A 17,909-nucleotide genomic window follows, 5' to 3' on the forward strand; every position below is an offset into this window, starting at 1 on the left:
GGCCTCAACTGGAGTCCCCATTTTTCTTCAAGCTGACTGGAAAGTAGGCTTCCCTGAGTCTGTGATTGTGGCAAACAGTTCAGTGTGCAGGGTGATTAACTGCACACATGACCTCCCTGCTGGCCGTGGCTACAGTAGCCCCAAGAGCATAGCTGAATTCTCTCTAGTCCTGGAAAGTGCCACACAATGCTGTGAAATTGGCTTTCTAGGGCCCTTGGTGTGTAACTTCATTTATTCGTATCATGTCTGGAAGAAAAAGTCAAACGACCAGTTACAAGGGTCCACTGTAGAGCAGGGTTTGCAGTTGTTCACCAAGGCTCATCTTGTGCCAGGCCATTTCCTAGCTTGCCGGCAGCCTTATGGATGGACTCCTCTTGCCTAAGGATGCCCACCTGGGACCAGGGCTCCCTGTCCAACTACGTGGCACCATCTGGGGCTCTTCAGCAAGGGCCAAGGAGTGGCAAGTGCCATTGCATGGGGACGCAACTGGAGGGAGGAGACAAGGGGGACTGTTTCCCCCCAACGTGGCTTCCTGGCAGCCAGGGCAGAAGGGCCCCTGGGGTTCTTGTTCCCAGAGAGGAGGCAGAAGTGCCTGTTGTATTAGGGTGGACTGACACAGGGCCTTCTGTTGGGGGGCAGGAAAGGACATGGTGCCCAATCCTTTAGCTTCCCAGCCTAGGCAGGAGCAAGGCAGCCTTGGGACTTCAGGATTTCTGCTGCAACTCCTCTCCCCTCCCCTCCCCACCCCATATCCCTGGGTATCCCTAGATGTGGCTGGGAGCTGCTGACACGGATAGAAGACCGGATGGGATTGGCCAGTCTCAAGCACTTGGGCCACATGATCCATCCCCAGCTCAGGGACAGCTGAGGGCTGGAGTCCACCTGTGGGGCCTGTACCCATGAGGTGTAATAGCACTACTATGGTCTTAATGGCATGTCTATGACAAAGAATACTTAGGGACAGATGGGGACCTGGGGGGGGGGGGGCACTTTCACTGACGTCTCCCTGGCACAACTGGGGACTCCTGATGTGCACACAGTGGAATGGGATCCTGCAGCCCCTCTGGAAGCCAAGGCCCAGTTTGGCATCAGGGCCCTTCACAAAATTCATCCTGAGTCAGATTTCATCTGCCCGTTACTATTGTCCACCCACAAGCTCTTGATGACAGTAGGGGCCCTTAGAGCAACCCCAGTGAAGGTGAGGGGGTACTATGTAGCCCACATCAGAGGGGTCTTGGGGCAATAGGATCCAGTGGCCAGACCCACAAGCCATACACAGTCCCTGCTGGATGGGCAGCCTCAAACCAGCTCCACAATGGGCTCTCCCCACTGCTGCGTCCTGGCTTCCCACCCACACCTCCAACTGAGGAGAGGGTGCCACCCAGGGGGTCTGTTTTACCATCACTCCCTGTGGGACTTGTCCTTAGCAGTGAAATGGGGCATCCAGAGCCCCCCATGTCCTCTTTCCCTCCGGAGACTCTGGGCACTCTGCCCCTTGGCTGGCAGGTCCAACCACTCCACCTGAGGCCTGAGCGTGGCCAGCATAGTCTGCAGTGGGCAGGGCAGGAACAGGCATGGTTATTCTCCTCGAGTGGGCCAGCACCACATGGGGCCTCATATGTCAGCTCCAAGCTCTGCGCACTGCTTGTCAGAGATGTGGGAGGCCAGGGAGTCTATGATGTCAAGAAGCAGCTGTTGGCTCAGCGAGCGCAGTGTGGGCAGCTTGGACACCTGCAGGAGGCAACCAAAAGGCCCAAACAGGATGGAACCGGATTCCCATGAGGGCCAGAGTGGGCTCCAGAGTCTCGCAGGAGCTCAACCAAGCCAGGGCACAGGCTGACTCCAAATGGCCAGTGGGTGGGTACTCTGCTTGGCTAACCCCAGGGACCACTGCTGCAGGAGATGAACAGATTCCACGCACCCCCACCCCACACCTGGCCAAGGCTAACGTGGGCGGAAGTGGGTCCTAAAGATGGGTTGGCAGTGAGTGCTGGGCTGGGAGGGCCCTGACCTTGGTGAACTGGTGCACGATGATGTGCAGGCAGTGCCGCTTCATGTCCAGTGCTTGCGTCTTGTCAGCTGCCTCCAGGATCTGGAACGGCAGATTCCTTGAGGTGCTGCCCCATCCCTCCCCCACCCGCCCAGGTTCAGGAAGGCCCATGAGCACCCGCCGAGCTACCTGCAGTACATTCTGTACTGTCACGTTCATCTCCAGGTTCTGCTTGCAGTACGCCTGCAGCCGGTTGTTGTAGAAACCATAATAGTAGGGAGCCGCAAACAGGTAGCTGGGGGCTGGTTAAGGAGCTGCCAGCCAAAGGAGCTCGTCCTCCCGCCACCTGTGCATCTCTCCTGGGAGGGTGCAGCTGGAGCCCCGCGTGCACCAGGGGCAGAGGAAGCCTGAGACTGTGGCTGCCTCCTCCTGTGTGCTCAGAACAAGGAAACCGCCCCCCACCCCCACCCCAAGGGACCAGCACAAGGGTTCCAATCCAGGCAGGACACTGACTTGCTCTCTACGCGGACTCTGAAGCCCTATTCAAGATCCAAAGAAAACCCAAAATCCTCTCCCAGGAAAATACCCATATGCACATTTGCAGAACTAACTGTGGCTTCACAGAGCCCTGAAAGGCATCTTGCACCCATGTGCAGGCCCCCATGAAGTGACATGACCAGGAATCACTCTACGGTGATCTACTCACCTATAACACAGGACCACTTCCTCTGGGCAGTTGTGAGAGTCAAGAACCCACCCATCCCTCCCGGCTGCCAACCTCTCTGTGCCTGCTGACCAACTGCTGGGAGAGCATTAGGTACCAGGAAATCCTCAGGAAATCGCTAGGCCAGAACCCACCCACGAGGCTCCAAAGCTGCCTAAGTTGGGGACTCGGGCCTCCAGAGGTGACCTGGGAGCACCCATGGCAGGGAGGATGCAGAGAGTCCTCGGGCGGCATGTTGACCTCGCCGTAGTAGATGTAGCGCAGCATGGACTCAAAGGCCTGCCTGCTGGGCACCATCTCCCCGATGGAGATGTTCACCTGCCCGTCCTCGGGCATGAAGGACCGGAACATGGCCTCAAAGTAGCTGCAGACAGGGGCATTCGAGTCCTGGCTCTTGGCAAACAGAAGCTGTGCCCAGGACTGCCCTGCCCTGCCCTGTAGCCACACCCCCACCCACCTGGAGCGAGCGGCCAGGATGGCCTTGTGGGCCGGTCTTGGGTGCCCATCCAGCAGCAGAGTGATGTCACAGAACTCTGCACCTGCCCCCTCCAGGTATGCCTTCATGTCCTGGATCAGAGATGTGCCTGGTAGGGAGGGCAGGGGTTGGTGTAGAGGGACCCCGAGCAGATGCCTCCTGCCCCTCTGCAGACTCAGCCATCGGATTTGGGCCTCAGGGCCCCAGGCACTGCTTCCTGGACATCTGCCCATGCTGCTGCCCTGAACAAACGTCTCCCAGGCCAGAAGGCTCACTCTGGCCCTTGAGGCACTAACAGGCCCTGTTACCTTCTCCCCTCAGCCCCAAACACGGCCCTTAGGCCTGCCCGACCCCCAGAGTCTGATCTCCCCAACTCAGCCCACTGAACCCTCCTCCCTACCCTTATGCTTGAGCCCCCTCTGGGTCTGGCAAGCACTGTGTCCCTCCTTGTGTCACCCAGGGCCAATGGCCAGATGCAGCACAGACCCCAGGGAGAGTCAGGGGATGAAGGAGATTGTGATGTCCCTTCCCGGACTAGGTGGGCACAGGGAGCTACCAGGAACGTCTGAAGTCTTTGGACTGAGCTTACCTCTCACTAGGCCCCAAAGGGTGGGCATGCCTAGAAAAGAAGCTTGCAACTAGTCACTGACCCTGAGCACGCTGCTCCCAACAGAACTGTCAAACCTGATGTCAGTCAGGGCAGGTACCCTCACTAGAGAGGGACCGGTGCCCACCTCTGGAAACGGGCTCAGGAGATTCTCCACCCTCAGGCACACAGCTGTGGTAGGATGCCCCATAGGTCAGGGGCTCTTCCTTCCAATGAGCCTGACCTGCCTCCCTGTCTGCCCATGCAGGAGCCCCAGGAGCGCTCTGGGCACCCCCGGTACCCACACCCCACCCTGAGGGCCTGGCAGGTACTTCCATGGCTCCCAAGTCTCCACCCAGGATGAATACCATCCCGTTCTGCTGCCTCAGGGATGGGGACTGGATCCCTACCAATGTCCACGGGCTGCTCTGAGGGAGCACGGGGAGGTGGCTGCTGCTTCCGCCGCACAATCTCCACGATCAGTGGGGAAGAGAGGCGTTCAAACTCCTTCATCATGATCACCTGATTGAAGTGGGACTCCTTCACCACGAAGTTCAGGCAATGCTCCTGGGACACACAAGCCGGAGCAGGCAAGCAGGGTCAGGCCTTGGCCGATGGGGCAGCAGCCTGGGCAGGAGGACTTGGGCCGGGGCAGGGAACAGGGGGCTTGTGGCAGGGGTCAGCAGCCTGGGGTAGGGTTTGACAACGGGGTATGGGGGCCCTGTGGCAAGAGTTGGCAGCCTGGGGTGCGGGTTGGCAGCAGCAGGGCGGGGGCAGCAGCAGGGAACAGAGCCCTGGCTTGTGGCAGGGGTCGGCAGCCTGGGGTAGGGTTTGACAACGGGGTATGGGGGACCTGTGGCGAGAGTTGGCAGCCTGGGGTGCGGGTTGGCAGCAGCAGGGCGGGGGCAGCAGCTTGCAGCGGGGGTCAACAGCCTGGGGTTGGTGTTGGCAGCAGGGGACGGGGGCCTGTGGTAGGCGGGGTGGGCTATGCACACCGGCCCGCACCTTCAGCTGGCCCAGCTGCAGCCTGGTGGCACTCTCACACACAACCAGCACGTTCTGCAAGTCCACAGAGGCCTCGATGTACTGTCGGCACAGCTGCTCTAGGCGGCACAACTGGAAGCTCAGTGCCAACTTGTAGACATCCATGATGAGCAGCACATCCTCCACGTGGCCTGCATCCAAGAGCTCCCTGAACCTCAGAGTCATGGAGAGAGGGAGAAGGTGCGGGGCAGGGCGGAGGGGAGGACAGGGTCCAGGGCTTCTTTCAGAGGAGTGTGGGTCTGGGTCATCAGGCAACTCAACCACACCAGTGGACATGAGTGGTGGTGGCCGCCAGGCCTCAGGCTGTGCGCCTGTCCACCCTGTTCCCACCCCCAGCGCACCTTTCCGCGGGTACTTGATCTTGTCCGTGTACAGGAACTGCATGAGCACTTCAAAGGGCCGGGCCTCGGCCTCGCGGATGGCCACGTGCAGCAGAGGCGGCCGGGCCCCCCCCACAGCTGCACCAGGGTCCTCCCTGGAAGTGGGGGCTGCCTCCTCCTCCAGCTTCTATAGGGAGAGGAAGGGGAGCTCAGGGGCACCCCACAGATGCCACTGTCCTGGAAGGAGGGACTGGGCAGCACCTCACCTGGGCTAGCCGTTCCCGTGCCTGCATGATCTTCCTGCGGAGCCAGCGGCTCCGAGCGGTGACAATGGCCACATGGCCCTGCACACACTCCTCCTTCTGGAGCAAGAATGACACCTTGGTGGGGAGCACAGAACCCTCATCCTGGCTGGGACGGAGGCCCAGACAGCCAGGTAAGGGCTCTAGGACTCCAGGCACAAGGGGTAGGCCAGCAGTGCCTCAGGGCACAGCCTCCACCCTACAGTACAGGGGACAGGCTGGGCATAGGGAGGGCACCCACCTCGCCCAACACAAACTCCACGTCGCAGAACTGGCGGCTCTCCCACAGCCTCCCGTAGTCCTCATGCAGTGTGCACTTGGGGTAACAAGAGAACTGCGGGAGGAGACCCAGTGTTGCCCAGGGAAGCCAGCACTGGCCCAGGCTCTGCCCCCCTCTAAGCCACACTGCCCAGCCCAGCTCAGCCCAGCTCCCTCCACTGGCCCAAGCCTGCTCCCCGGCCTCCACTGGCTCCACTGTGAGCCCCCAATGTTGCCCCACCCACCCCACCCTGCACAGAGGTTCCTCAGACTGCCCTCGGCCTAGAGTTCCCCACCCTGTCTTCCAGACTCCTCGGGAAGGCTGCCATCCCACTAGACCCCTGGCTCTGGTCCCCTTGGACAAGTCCCACCCCTACCTACGGGGCCTCAGTTTCCATCATCTGGGACCCATCCACCCTGGCTGGCTCCCCTGCAGTCAGTCCATGAGCCCCACCTGGAACCTGTACATCTCCCCACTGCGGATGTTATTGTCCACGGTGCCCCCGAAGATGTACATGGCGTCCGAGATCACAGCAGCTGCGTGGAAGAGCCTTCCGCTTGGCAGCTGGGTGGAGGTGGGGAGGGGAGGAGATAAGTAACCCTAACAAGTACTTCTCTAAGCCTCAGTCTCCCTATCTGTGAGAGAGGCTGACCACAGGACTGGCATCAGGGAGTGATGGAGAGGAGCGAGGGCGCCAACCCTCACCTCTGAGGCCGGCGGGGCAGGCGGCTTGGCTGTGGTGGTGCCAAAGTCCAGGCCAAACACATCTCGGGACTTCTTGAAGCCACCCCGCTCCTCAGAGGCCAGGGCAGGCGCCTCCTCAGAAGCAGATGCTCGCTCTGGCACCTCAGCCCCACCGACCTGGAGGGGAGAGACATGCGGGCATGGGACCAGTCAGCAAGGGCCAGGCAAGACACCACAGACCAGCCTCCTGCTGACCCTGTTCAAGAGTGAGAGTGCTCTGGGGACAGGTTTGGGAGAGGAAAGAGCCACAGGATGAGGGCGCTCACAGCATGGCTGAGAAGGGGAGCCAGCAGCAGTCAGGGTGGACGTTCTGGGAGAACATCCTCAGCACCATGCAGATATGATGGGAAGTGAAATGTTAAAAGCCTGTAGGCTGCAAGATGGAGAACAAGGGCCCAGGGCCTAGGGTCTGGTCAAGGCAGGCGTCCAGGGCTGAGGGCCTCAGTCATCCGGGCTTTGCTCCTGCTGGCCATCTAGAGCCCTGGGAGCCCTCTGAGGCTGTGAGGAGCTGCAGGGTGGTGGGAGCAGGTGAATCAGGCCTCCCAGCCCTCAGGCCTGGGCAACCCTGGCCACCTGTGCCCGGAAGCACTCACCTCACTGTCTGAGCTGGGCTGGACAACTTCCCAGGTCTGGAAGTCCACATCATAGCAGTGCAGCTCATTGGGCAGTGTGTTGTCTGCCGCACCCCCAAACACGTAGAGGTGGCGGTCAAAGGCCACCATGGTGTGCCCATAGCGCCGCTGCGGGGGTGGTGGGGAGCCACGGAGTAGGTGCTCAGTGGGGATGCGTGTCCACCTAAGGGCACATGACAGTAAACTAGTGCCAGAGTGGGGGCTCCTGCTCCCCCATGGCCTCCACCTGGGTTCTGAGGCCTCCCCACAGCAGGCAACAGCCGGAAGTGCCCTGAAGCCCCTGGGGAAACCAGCCGGATCAAGAGAGGGCATGCACTGCAGGGCATCCCCTTTTGCTCTGGCACCAGCTCTGCCTAGGTCCACTCAGCCCACCATGGGGTCCTGCCTGAGTCCTTTTCTGTCTCCCAGCTATAAACCAGGCAGCAGTGGCAGGCAGGAGGGGTGGCCAGCCTCTGTATGGTGAGGCAATTCCACTCTCTGGGGGAATGGAGATATGTCCACCACTCCAACATGTGGGATGATCCCCACAGCCAAGGCCTTGCTCCTGGGAGCCACCAGGACCCCACCTCCCAATGCTGCTCCTATATTCTCTACCCTCCCAGGAATCCCCAACAGCTTCCAACGTATCCTCTTTGGAACCCAAACAGATCTTGGCCAGGTGGGCCATGCCATCTGGCTCCATGCTGACCCCTGCACCTGGCACATGCTGGGCTTGACTGGTGCCCCTGCTGCAGGGAGGTTGTCCAGCATGTAGGAGACCTGCCTGGGCAAAGCCCATCTCCAGGTGGCAGGGGTCCTGAATGCCCATCTGGGAATGGGGTAGGGCAGAGGTGCTCTGTAAGGACCCCAGTGCTAAGTGCCTCACACCAGCAGCCCTCTGTGGCCCCATGGGGAATGGGCCCTATGTGATGCCCACACCACAGGATCTGCCCACCTATGCACAGCCTAAAGGCCAGGGTATGTTCACTCTCACCTCTGTGTGTGTGGGAGCAAAGGGCACAGGCATGACGCTGGGCAGGTGGCTGTCTGGGGGCTGGGAGCAGGCCAGCCCGAGGAAGGCAGCACCACACTGACTCCACCCCGTGGGACTCCTCTGCTGCCAGTGGCCCTTGGGATCTCCTAACACCCGGCCTGGGCTGGTGCTGGTGGCCATACCTCCCCTGGTTTTCTTCCTACCCCTGTCCACTCTGCCCCCAGCCGCAGCTCTGCCCTCCCATCTCTGGCCTGGGTCCCCCACCCCACAGCCCTCTGCTCCCTCAATGCACCTTCTTCAGCCCCCACATCCCTGAACAGTCCTCAGGCCCTGCGTCTCCTCCAATACCTGTACCTCCTTGAGCACCCTTCCCAGATTTGCCACTTGTCCACCTATCCAGAGCCTGCATATCTGCCCTTCAACCCCTCCCCACATCTGAGCCTTCTTGGCCTCTACTTCCAATGCCTCTCACCTCACCAGGTCTGTTCCTATTGGTGCTGAGCCCTCTTTGCTGCCCACTGCTGTAAGCACCAAGGCCAGGATGGAGAGGCAGGCTGGTTCAAGCCCAGCTGCCCTCATGAGAGCCACAGGAGAGCTGGGTGGGTGTCAGCGGGATTCCCTCTGCCTCAGATGCCTTGACCTTCCTCCTTCTGAATGGACAGTGCTGGGCTCCAGGGCAACTCCAAGTCCCCTCCTGAGCCTCCCTGGCTTACAGCAGAAGCTCCCTGTTCCCTCCCCTCCATTCACTCCCAGAGCCAAGACACAGTCTGTGCCACCTCCAGGGCTCAGTCCCCATCATGAGGCTGGTCAAAGGACAGCATAGGCTGGACGCTCTCAGGGCCTGAGCACCCCTCCAGGCTTCTTCCATCGTATGAGATCTATTCCAGCCACATTTGTTACTGGTGACACTGACCAGGCCATCTGCGGGGCAGGAGCCGTCCTTCACACTGGACAGAGAGGCCAGCTGAGCCCCATCTTGCTGAGCTATAGCCACACACTAAGGAGCCTGCTTGCACAGTCTGTATGAAGGCACCTGCACCTCCTTGCTCTGGAAGGGTAACTTGCCCTGCTGTGTCGGAAGCTCACAAGGACAGCTCCAGACACAGATATGGGTGCCACCACCAGAACACTCACGTCTTGTCCTTGAATTCAAACTGGAAGAGGTTGTTGGTTATCTTGGCTCCGCTCTGCCCTGAGAACACAAACATCTTGTCCCGGCACACGGCCACTGGGAAGTTGCAGCAGGATGGTGGGATCTCACCGCTCTGCGCTACCTGGGGTAGGGAAGGCAGCTCAGCCCGAGCCCTCATGGGACCGGGTTCACAGGGTCGAGACTTACTTACACTGCTGAACTGGGACTACTTTCATTCTTGAAACTTCTGTGAATGAGGGTTCATAGATTAAGTTCTATGAAACAGCTTAAAGCCCCACTTCATCCACCTAAATGGGCCCAGTTTTTAACAACTGGGGCTAAAAATCATCACCATGAGGGAAAGAAACTCCAGGGGAAAGAATGGAGCAGATGGACAGATTGCCCAGAAACAGCAGGGAGCAGGACACCAAACAGCATGCTGAACTCGCTGTGTTCAAATGAGGGTGGATTCTACCACCCTCAGTCACCAGGACACGCTGCCATTTGATGCACAGAGGATTTAGTCACTAGGTGAGTGCTGCTGGAATTGGGCAGGAAGTCAGCAGGGAGGGTGAGGCTGAGGACAGGCTAGGATTTGGCAAAGAGAACAAAGCAGCCCCTCCCCTGCCTCACCTCTGCCCCCCCATTGCCCCTCCCCTCCCTGCCAGCCCCACCCTGGCCCCCCAAGCCCTTGCCTTCCCTGCCTGCCCCAGCCCCCCAAACCCCTCACCTCCTCCCAGCATGTGAGCTCCCGGTCCTGGAGGCCAATGGTCCACATGTCATTCAACCTGCATTAGGACAGAGGGGTCAGGATCTGCACAGCTGGAGCTGGTGGCAGGGTGGGCCTGGCCGGGAGAGATGGCTCCAGGGAGGAAGAACACATCACGCAGGACTCTGATCAGGGGCCTATGGAGTAGCCATGAGGTGGGGGCTTCAGGGTCGGGGCCGAGGGGGATGCACTGAATCCCTGCTAGGTATCCCCCCAGCCCAGACAGGAACACATGGTCTTAAGCACAACGTCTAGCCAGTGTAGCAGGGTCAGTCCCACTCGGTAGACCCCCGGGGCTCGGAGAGGACTTCAGAGAGGCAACACATGCAGAAACCACCACTAACATCGCATCCCTTGGAGCGTTTGTTTGTTTCAAAAAAATTTTTTTTTTTTTTTTTTTAGTGATTTCCATACCCAACCTGGGGCTCGAACTCACGACTCCAAGATTGAGACTCACATACTCTTCTAACTGAGCCAGCCAGGCGCCCCACCTCTTGGAGTTTCTATAATGCTGAAGTCTTGGGGAATGATCACATGCTACTTTTGTAATCAGAAAAATGCAGCACATCCTCAGATAGCTGCACAAAAATGGGCCAGGCTTGCCACCTCCTCAGACACCCCCAGGAGGGGTCTCAGGGGTGCCAGGCCTTCTGACCTCTGTCGGGTTGGGCAAGAGCTCCACTCAGTTGCCCCTCACCTCCATCCTACCCATCTTCTTCCCCTCAGTCCTTTTTGTTTTCAGTTTATCTATTTTGAGAGGGCAAGAGCACACATGCACACACATGTACGAGTGGGGGAGGAGCAGAGAAAAAGGGAGAGATGAACCCAAGTGGGCTCTGTACTGACAGTGAGATCATGACCTGAGCCAAAATCAAGTCAGATGCTTAACTGACTGAGCCACCCAGGCACCCCAGCCCCCCACCCCGTCCCTCCTGTCCACAACGCTACCCTCTTGAGAAACCCCCACCTGAGCCCTCCCATGCCAGGAAGGCCCGCTCTGGGCCTCGGTACACTTATAGGGCTGGTCAGGGGCCGGGTGCACAGGCTGGGCACCACCTACCTGGCATTGCCATCATAGCCAGCAAAGATCCACAGCTTGTCACTGTATACCGTGGCACCATGGGCAGACCTAGCGACCGGCAACCTGTAGTGTGATGAGGGAGGGGGTGAGGAGCGAGGCCGCCCAGCACAGACCTGAACCTCGTGGCCCCATAACACCAGCCGGGACCCCAGGGCCACTGTGCCTACATTTGCTGACACCAGGGCTCTGGGATGCCATCTGGGTGTCATAAGGCTGAGCTCATGAGGCAGGGCAGTGGGATAAGGAATTCAGATGCCCACAGGGTAAAGCCCTCTCCCAGCCACCATCAAAATATCAAAGGGGGATGCTTGCAAAACAGGAGAGACGCGCCCATCAGCAGTACATCAGGGTCCCTTCTGCTCTCTGAAAGGAGAGAATCTAAGAGCAGGGCAAGGGCCTCAAACAGGCACAGCTGGGAATGAGCAGAGCTCAGGCCTCTCTGAGTCTCAGGCTCTTCTTCTGTAATGCTATAGGGGCCACATCCCAGGCCGGCTGCCACCACGGACCCAATGCGGTAGCCAGTCGATCAACCCTGAAAGGTTTCAGCAAAGTCTCTCACCGTCCTTCAATTTTCCACTCTGTCCACTGGCCAGTTGCAAACTTATATTCAAAGAGGTCGTTTTTATTCTTCAAGTTAGAATTGGAATAAATGTCCCCAGTGTAGCCCCCTGGGTAGAGAGAGGGAGAAACTGTCACACCCAAAGGCAGCATCTCAGAGTCTCTAAACCCCAGGAGGTGGGGGCAGAATCTGGCCTCACTTAAGATGTATTCTGGGACTCCCTCCATAAACTTTGGGGAACACCTACTGTGTGCCTGACTGTGTTAGGCTCTGGGGACACATAAATGAGCAGAACCCTGTGCTCTGCTCCTGGTGGGGTGACAGAGGAGGGAGGAGAGCCACCTTCCAGCCCAGTCACAGAGGCAGACAATTCTAAACCTGGGAAATTGGGACAGTTAGGGAAAGGGGCACATAGGGCCACAGGGGCCCTTAAGAGGCCCCCAAACCAGTGCAGGAACTCAAGACTCAAGCAGAGAAAGACAAGGCATGGACAGAGAGAAGTTGGCCATGCACAGCATGTGAGCCCCAGGCCTGGGGCAGGACAAGGGTGCTGTGAGCCCAGAAGAGGGCACAGTGCCCAGGAGAGAAGAGGCAGCTCACCAAATACAAACATGCTGCTCCCGTAGACAACGGCTGAGTGGTGGTAGCGGGGGGCTGGTGGGGTGCCTGTGGTGAAGGCCCTGGTGGGGGGGAAATGGAGAGTGGGTGTCAGCAGGGGTCAGATGTGCAGTCCATGCCACACAGGGCAGCCCCTGCCACCTCCCTGATTCCTTTCATTTTTGTGTTTTGTAGGTAATACCTATGTCATTATATAGAAACGTATAATAAAAGTTGCCAATAAGGAAAAAACACAAAACCAGAATTAAGACTTGTATATAATCCCTTTGCCAGAAACTACCCTTTATTCCTTGAGGCCACCACCCTCCCACCCCTGTCACCTTTCCTATTCATGTTTATGCCTCCGAGTAATTTATGCAAATGGAATCACGTGGTAGATATGTTGTAATATCTGCTTTTTCAGCTTAACAGTAAAATGTGACTAGGTCTTCCTGCCACTCTCCAATCAGCTATACTTGTGTTCTTACAGCTGCACTGTGTTCCACAGAGGTAGTCCATGCATTTTATTTATGGAATTAAAAACCCATTTATACTGCTTCCCTGGGGCTGCTCCTTTTCAGACTTTTATCCTTAAGCAATTATTAGTAAAGGACTGTAAAGCCTTTAGAGTGATTTTAAACATTAATCTGTAACTATTGGTTATATTATAAAACTAAGCGTGAGAGGAACAATAACAAATTTCTTTGGCAATATCAGCACTACCTAGGTCTCCTGGGCAGAGGGTGGGTGGCACACAATGATGCCACCCTGGTTTTCCAGGCTTGGCAGGTATGGGTCCTGGGCCTGGACATCCTCCTCCATCAAATGGGGGTGGTGAGACCCCTCCTCCCCAGAGGACTGCTAGGGACTGAGGGCTGCACACACAGCTCCTGCAGAGTGGGGCACCCAGGGGACTCAGAGGGTCTGTGCTCCTGCACGAGCAGATGGTAGAGCTCAGAACACCCAGTATCTTCTAATCCTGGGATCCCTTTCTCCCCCTCAGCTGTGAGCTTCCCCCTGGGTAGGGCTGGACCGGAGGAGATGGGCACAAATATGCAGTGCTCAGAGAGGGCAAATGTCTTGCCCAAGGCTGCACAGGGGCAAGGGCCATCCGTGGCAGGAAGCCAGAGCTCTCGTATTGCCCACTACCCATGTGGGGTCTCCGGGCAGAAGACGGGCCCCACAGTGTCAGTCCTAAAAAGACCCAGCAGCCGTTCCCCACCCCCACCCATGTTGGCTCCCAGGGCAGCCGCTGGCCCAGGAAACAGGCCCAGTGACTGAAGGGCTCTCTGGAGGCAGAATTTGAGGACCAGCAACCAGACCAAACAAATCCCCTTACCTAACAGGATTCAGAATAATCAATCCAAGTCGTGGACTGGAAAAGAAACCCAGGAGAGAGAGGGAAAGACTAAGGACCACAGCTGTCTCCTTGCAGTTTCTCCCTAGCTCTCCCCAGCATGACCCTACTGGCAATCAGGGCCCAGCATGGTGCTACGGACCTCTAGGGGAAAGAGGGGACCTGGGGCCCAGAGACCACGTACCTACACCAGGAGCAATCCTTCACATCGAACCGCAGGAGATCGTTGAGCATGGTCTTCCTAAAAGACAGCCAGGGAGAAGTGGGGTCAGTCCTGGTCTGCTCTCCAGGACCCAGGAGATGGATATTGCGGCCCAGGGATGGGGGTGGGGACTATTGTGGGGACCCAACCAGGGCTAGGGATTCCCTAGGGAATCCAGCTGATTCCCAAGGGACCAGAGTGATGACCACAAAGAAAGCTCCCCAGCTGGTGCGGGTACCAGGCTGCCAGGGACCCGCCTGCCTGGGGTGGGGTCCAAAGTCTGATCCCAGCTACCCAGCAGCTGGCTTGAGGGTTCACACCTCACCCCAGGCTCTTGAACCCCTCCTCCCACTCCCATGTCTCAGCACCTCTTTCTTGGAGGCTGTGCCACCACAATGCAGAGCTTCCCAGGGGAGGCCCCTTTCCTCCTCTCTGATATTCCTTCCACCTCTTTATTGCAAAGCCAGTGTAACTACATTAAAGATGCACAATAAAATGGAAAACAAATCCACTGGCCACCCACTAAGACCTGCAAGTTACTGCCCAGCCCTTGTCAGTAAGAAGGAAGAAGGGAGTCAACCAATAGGAGCCCAGCACCCAGGCCTGTATGGGGGACCCCCTGCACCCTTCCCTCAATCTGCACCAGGGGGCTGCACACTCCACCTGTCTCTACAAAAGAGGAAGCAGCCTGGGAGATAAAGGGCCTGCCTGAGGCCATGCAGCCTGGAAGCCAGGAGCTGGGAAGCAGAGATGTGACTGTAATTTTTCCCCTCTCCCATTTGCCCCTCCTTGCCCTCTCTCTACCCGTCTCAGATTCTGCAGGAGGCTTTCTTTCTTTTTTTTTCTTTCTTTCCTTCTTTTTTAATTTTTAACGTTTATTCATTTTTGAGAGAGAGAGAAAGAGAGAGAGAAAGAGAGAGAGAGAGACAAAGTGTGAGTAGGGGAGGGGCAAAGAGAGCCAGAGACACAGAATTTGAAGCAGGCTCTAGGCTCCAAGCTGTCAGCACAGAGCCTGACATGAAGCTCGAACCCAAGAACTATGAGATCATGACCTGAGCCAAAGTTGGGCGCTTAACCAACTGAGCCACCCAAGTGCCCCTATTTCTTTCTTTTTTAAATGTTTATTTTTATTTTTGAGAGAGCAAGCACAAGCAGAGCAAGTGGAAGAGGGGTGGGGGAGGGGCAGAGAGAGAGGGGACAGAGGATCCAAAGTGGGCTCTGTGCTGACAGCAGAGAGCCAGATGAGGGGCTTGAACTCACACACCGTGAGATCATGACCTGAGCCAAAGTTGCTTAAGGGACCAAGCCACCCAGGCAGCGCCATCTTTCTTTGTACTCAATCTTTACAAAGTTGCAACCAGAGTGAGACAAATCCTGTTTCTTAATGCCACATTATAGCAAAGATATATCTGCTTATTGCTACACAGTTACCATGCCAACCCTACCTGCTATAGAACACTCCTGGGAATGTTCCCACCCACTGCCCTGGACTGGACATCAGGCCTTTTCTGGTTTGGGGGATTCTCATAAAGCCTGCAGTGAACACCTGTGAGCCTTTTCCTATTCCATCCTGTCATGTGGCACACATTTACTGAATTGTTTGGGTGCTGGGTTCAGGTCTCTCCCCAGTGGAGGAGACAGGTAACAAACAAAAATAACTCTGAGGTAATCTATGTGGTCTGTACTCTTACCATGGAGCCAGTAAGAGGTGCAGAAGGGGACGGGAGGGCCACAGTCCAGTTGACCCAGGCAGTCAGGAAGGCCTCCCTCACAGTATGTTCGGAAGAGAGGCAGGAAGGGTTGAGAAGGAGGGAACAGCCAGTACAAGGGCCTGAGCAGGAGGATGCTTGGTTCAATCAGAACACAGCAAGGCAGTGATGTAGCCCAGTGTAAAACAAAGGCAGAGGAGCAGGGCAGGCACAAGTGTATAGGGCCTCTCAGACTGCCAGGACAGTTTGGGCTTTTACTCAGAGAGAGGGGAGCCATCCCAGGATTATGTGCTCAGGAGGCACACACTGAGACTTGCATTTCAAATGGATCCCTCTGGCTGCTCATAAGGAAACAGGCTGTGGGGGAGACAGGCTAGAAGCCAGGGCCCCGCCCAAGGAAACCATTCTGACTAGTCTGCAGGTCCTCATGGGGTCCTTGTACCCTACTAGCTCCAGGTCAGCCCCCGCAGAGGGAGTCCTGAAGGACCAAGGCTGCAGAACCAACCAGAGGCCAGTCCTTCTGGGCTTCAGGCCAAGTCCTGTGGTTGAGAGGCAGGGACAGACTCATGGGCAGAATCGGTCATGTGCAAACACCGCACCTTCAGTACAGCAAAACCTGTCCTGAGTCTTTCACAGGTTTGTGCTCACTGACCCTCAGGAGCAGGGCATATGGCCACCCCATATACAAAGGAGGAGACCAGATTAGTGGTCTTAAACCTGCCTGAGCTCAAAGCCACAAAGCTCTAACTTGAACTGAGCCTGGTCTATCCGGGAGACCAAGCTTCAGCCCCACATCTAGCAGGTTCCCAAGCCTCCCAGACCCCTGGTGAGCATCCCTGGCCTTTCCTGATGACATAAATGAATTAATGGAGAAGGGATGCCCTGCCCAAACTCCAGGTCTGGTGCCACTCTGTACTCCCCCACCTCTGGGTCATTCATTGCCCAGGCGGATCCCTCCAATTGGAACCCTCTTCCTCTTTTCCCTGAGTCACTCCTACTTATCTTTCAGGTCATCAACCCCTCCAGATTGGGCTTCCCTGCCCAGATCAGAGCCCCTTTTCCTCTGCAAGCATGGCCTGCTATGCCCACACCCAGTACTTAACATGGCCCAGCCCATGATAAGAGCTAAAATAGCTCTTTCCCTCTGGGAATGGGTCTTAAGGAAACACCACCAGAAGAAAGCAGCTGCACAAACCAAAGGTTTACCTCAGCCATTATCTCTCACCAAAGGAGACCAACCACAACTTAACTGGGAACAGTTCATAGGATGGAGGTGTGCCCACCAACAAAAACATCAGGTCAGTGTCAGGAAAGTTGTTTCCCAGGAATTTATGGCAGGTGGGAAAACCTTTCCAAAAAGTGGAAAATATGAGAAATAAATAAAACTGTGTCCTCCAAACACTGCCATGTGAGCATGAGGATAAGGCCCAAAAAGGAGTTCAGTGAAGGGAAAAGTGCCTGGTGAGAGCGACTGCCAGGGTGGATGTGTTTCTTTCAAGGTTGTGTCCACCCAGAACAAGAGGAACATTTCTGTGTCCCAAGCATGTGCTATCCACTGAATGCTGTGCTGAGGACCTTGAGGCCAGGTAACCTCAAAGACGGAGAAAGTGAGACGGAATGATTAGCTAACCCCGTCCGAACCACCATGTTCCTCCCTCCCTGGTCCAAACACCCTCATGTTCATACTCACTCACCCATTGTCTCCACCAAATACATAAATGGCATCCTTATAGGCCACCACTGTGTGCTTGCTGCGCCTGGAAAGAAAGAATGAGTGGGTGGCAGTGAGTCCAGGACCCTCCAGGGGGCACCCAAGGAATGAGACTAAGCACCCGGGCTGGTGCAGAAATTAGGTAACACCTCTCAACTGCCAAGATTGATAGAGATCCCTAAATTCCACCTGTACCCCAAGACCCTGTATATGGGAACCAAAGACATTGCCCTGGGACTCTCTGGACTCCGCACCCCACTGCAGAGCACCCGGGACCCCAGCTCCAGACCCACAAACACAGCTTAACTCTAGTACCTGCCCCAGGCCACGCTGCTCCAGGACTCCCTCAGGACCCCCTCCCATGGCCTGGACATCATCCTGGACACCACCACTTCCTCCCCACCCCCCATCACCAGATCGCTCCTGGACACCACGCCCCGGCCTCGGTCCCTGGACCCCGCCCAAGACCTCCTCAGACACCCCCCTACTCCAAGACCCCTGAACTCCGCCGTACCGGGCCCCCACGAACTCGTCGCAGGGAGGGAGGCGCCGCCAACGATGCACTGTCTCGAAGGGCCCGAAGTTGAGTGTCAGGTACTCAACACTGTCCGAGCAGCTGTGGTCAAAGTCCACGCTCGGAGCTACCTTGGACCGTGCGCTGCCTGCCAGGGCCCCGGCTCCGATCGGGCCCCCCGAACCCCCCGGCCCAGCCATCCCGGGTCCACGCCGGCTCGGCCACTGGG

At 57.2% G+C, this 17,909-nt stretch overlaps 1 protein-coding gene across 7 annotated transcripts; it reads right to left on the reverse strand.

Annotated features, from left to right (window-relative positions):
* Positions 1 to 214: 214 nt before the first annotated feature.
* On the reverse strand, positions 215 to 17,888 carry LZTR1 (leucine zipper like transcription regulator 1). 7 transcript variants are annotated; one of them, XM_045459466.1, is made up of 21 exons: positions 17,681 to 17,888; positions 17,150 to 17,212; positions 13,729 to 13,785; positions 12,191 to 12,270; positions 11,591 to 11,699; positions 11,011 to 11,094; positions 9,912 to 9,969; positions 9,184 to 9,323; positions 7,038 to 7,239; positions 6,406 to 6,561; positions 6,154 to 6,264; positions 5,683 to 5,775; positions 5,406 to 5,501; positions 5,161 to 5,326; positions 4,781 to 4,950; positions 4,186 to 4,297; positions 3,172 to 3,298; positions 2,929 to 3,078; positions 2,180 to 2,285; positions 2,012 to 2,092; positions 215 to 1,731 (listed from the first exon to the last, which is right to left on the reverse strand). In XM_045459466.1, the coding sequence occupies exons 1-21, from the start codon at positions 17,878 to 17,880 to the stop codon at positions 1,615 to 1,617; spliced, it is 2,478 nt and encodes an 825-aa protein (XP_045315422.1). In that variant the 5' UTR covers positions 17,881 to 17,888; the 3' UTR covers positions 215 to 1,614. The 7 variants fall into 7 exon arrangements, with proteins under 7 accessions (XP_045315422.1, XP_045315421.1, XP_045315424.1 ...); XM_045459465.1 differs by having other exon boundaries at positions 4,186 to 4,342; positions 17,681 to 17,882; XM_045459468.1 differs by lacking the exon at positions 6,406 to 6,561 and having other exon boundaries at positions 4,186 to 4,342.
* Between the last annotated feature and the right edge of the window lie 21 nt (positions 17,889 to 17,909).

The sequence above is a fragment of the Leopardus geoffroyi genome, chromosome D3, assembly GCF_018350155.1.
Source record: "Leopardus geoffroyi isolate Oge1 chromosome D3, O.geoffroyi_Oge1_pat1.0, whole genome shotgun sequence".
Lineage (NCBI taxonomy): Eukaryota > Metazoa > Chordata > Mammalia > Carnivora > Felidae > Leopardus > Leopardus geoffroyi.

Bases quoted from the DNA above. Each gene is read 5' to 3' on its own strand.
- LZTR1 (XM_045459463.1), bottom strand. From the start codon at position 17,880: ATGGCTGGGCCGGGGGGTTCGGGGGGCCCGATCGGAGCCGGGGCCCTG. The intron at 11,095-11,590 runs GTGAGAGACTTT...ATCACACTACAG, and splicing joins GAGTGGAAAATTGAAGGACG to GTTGCCGGTCGCTAGGTCTG. The intron at 9,970-11,010 runs GTAGGTGGTGCC...GTCCTAATGCAG, and splicing joins GGCTATGATGGCAATGCCAG to GTTGAATGACATGTGGACCA.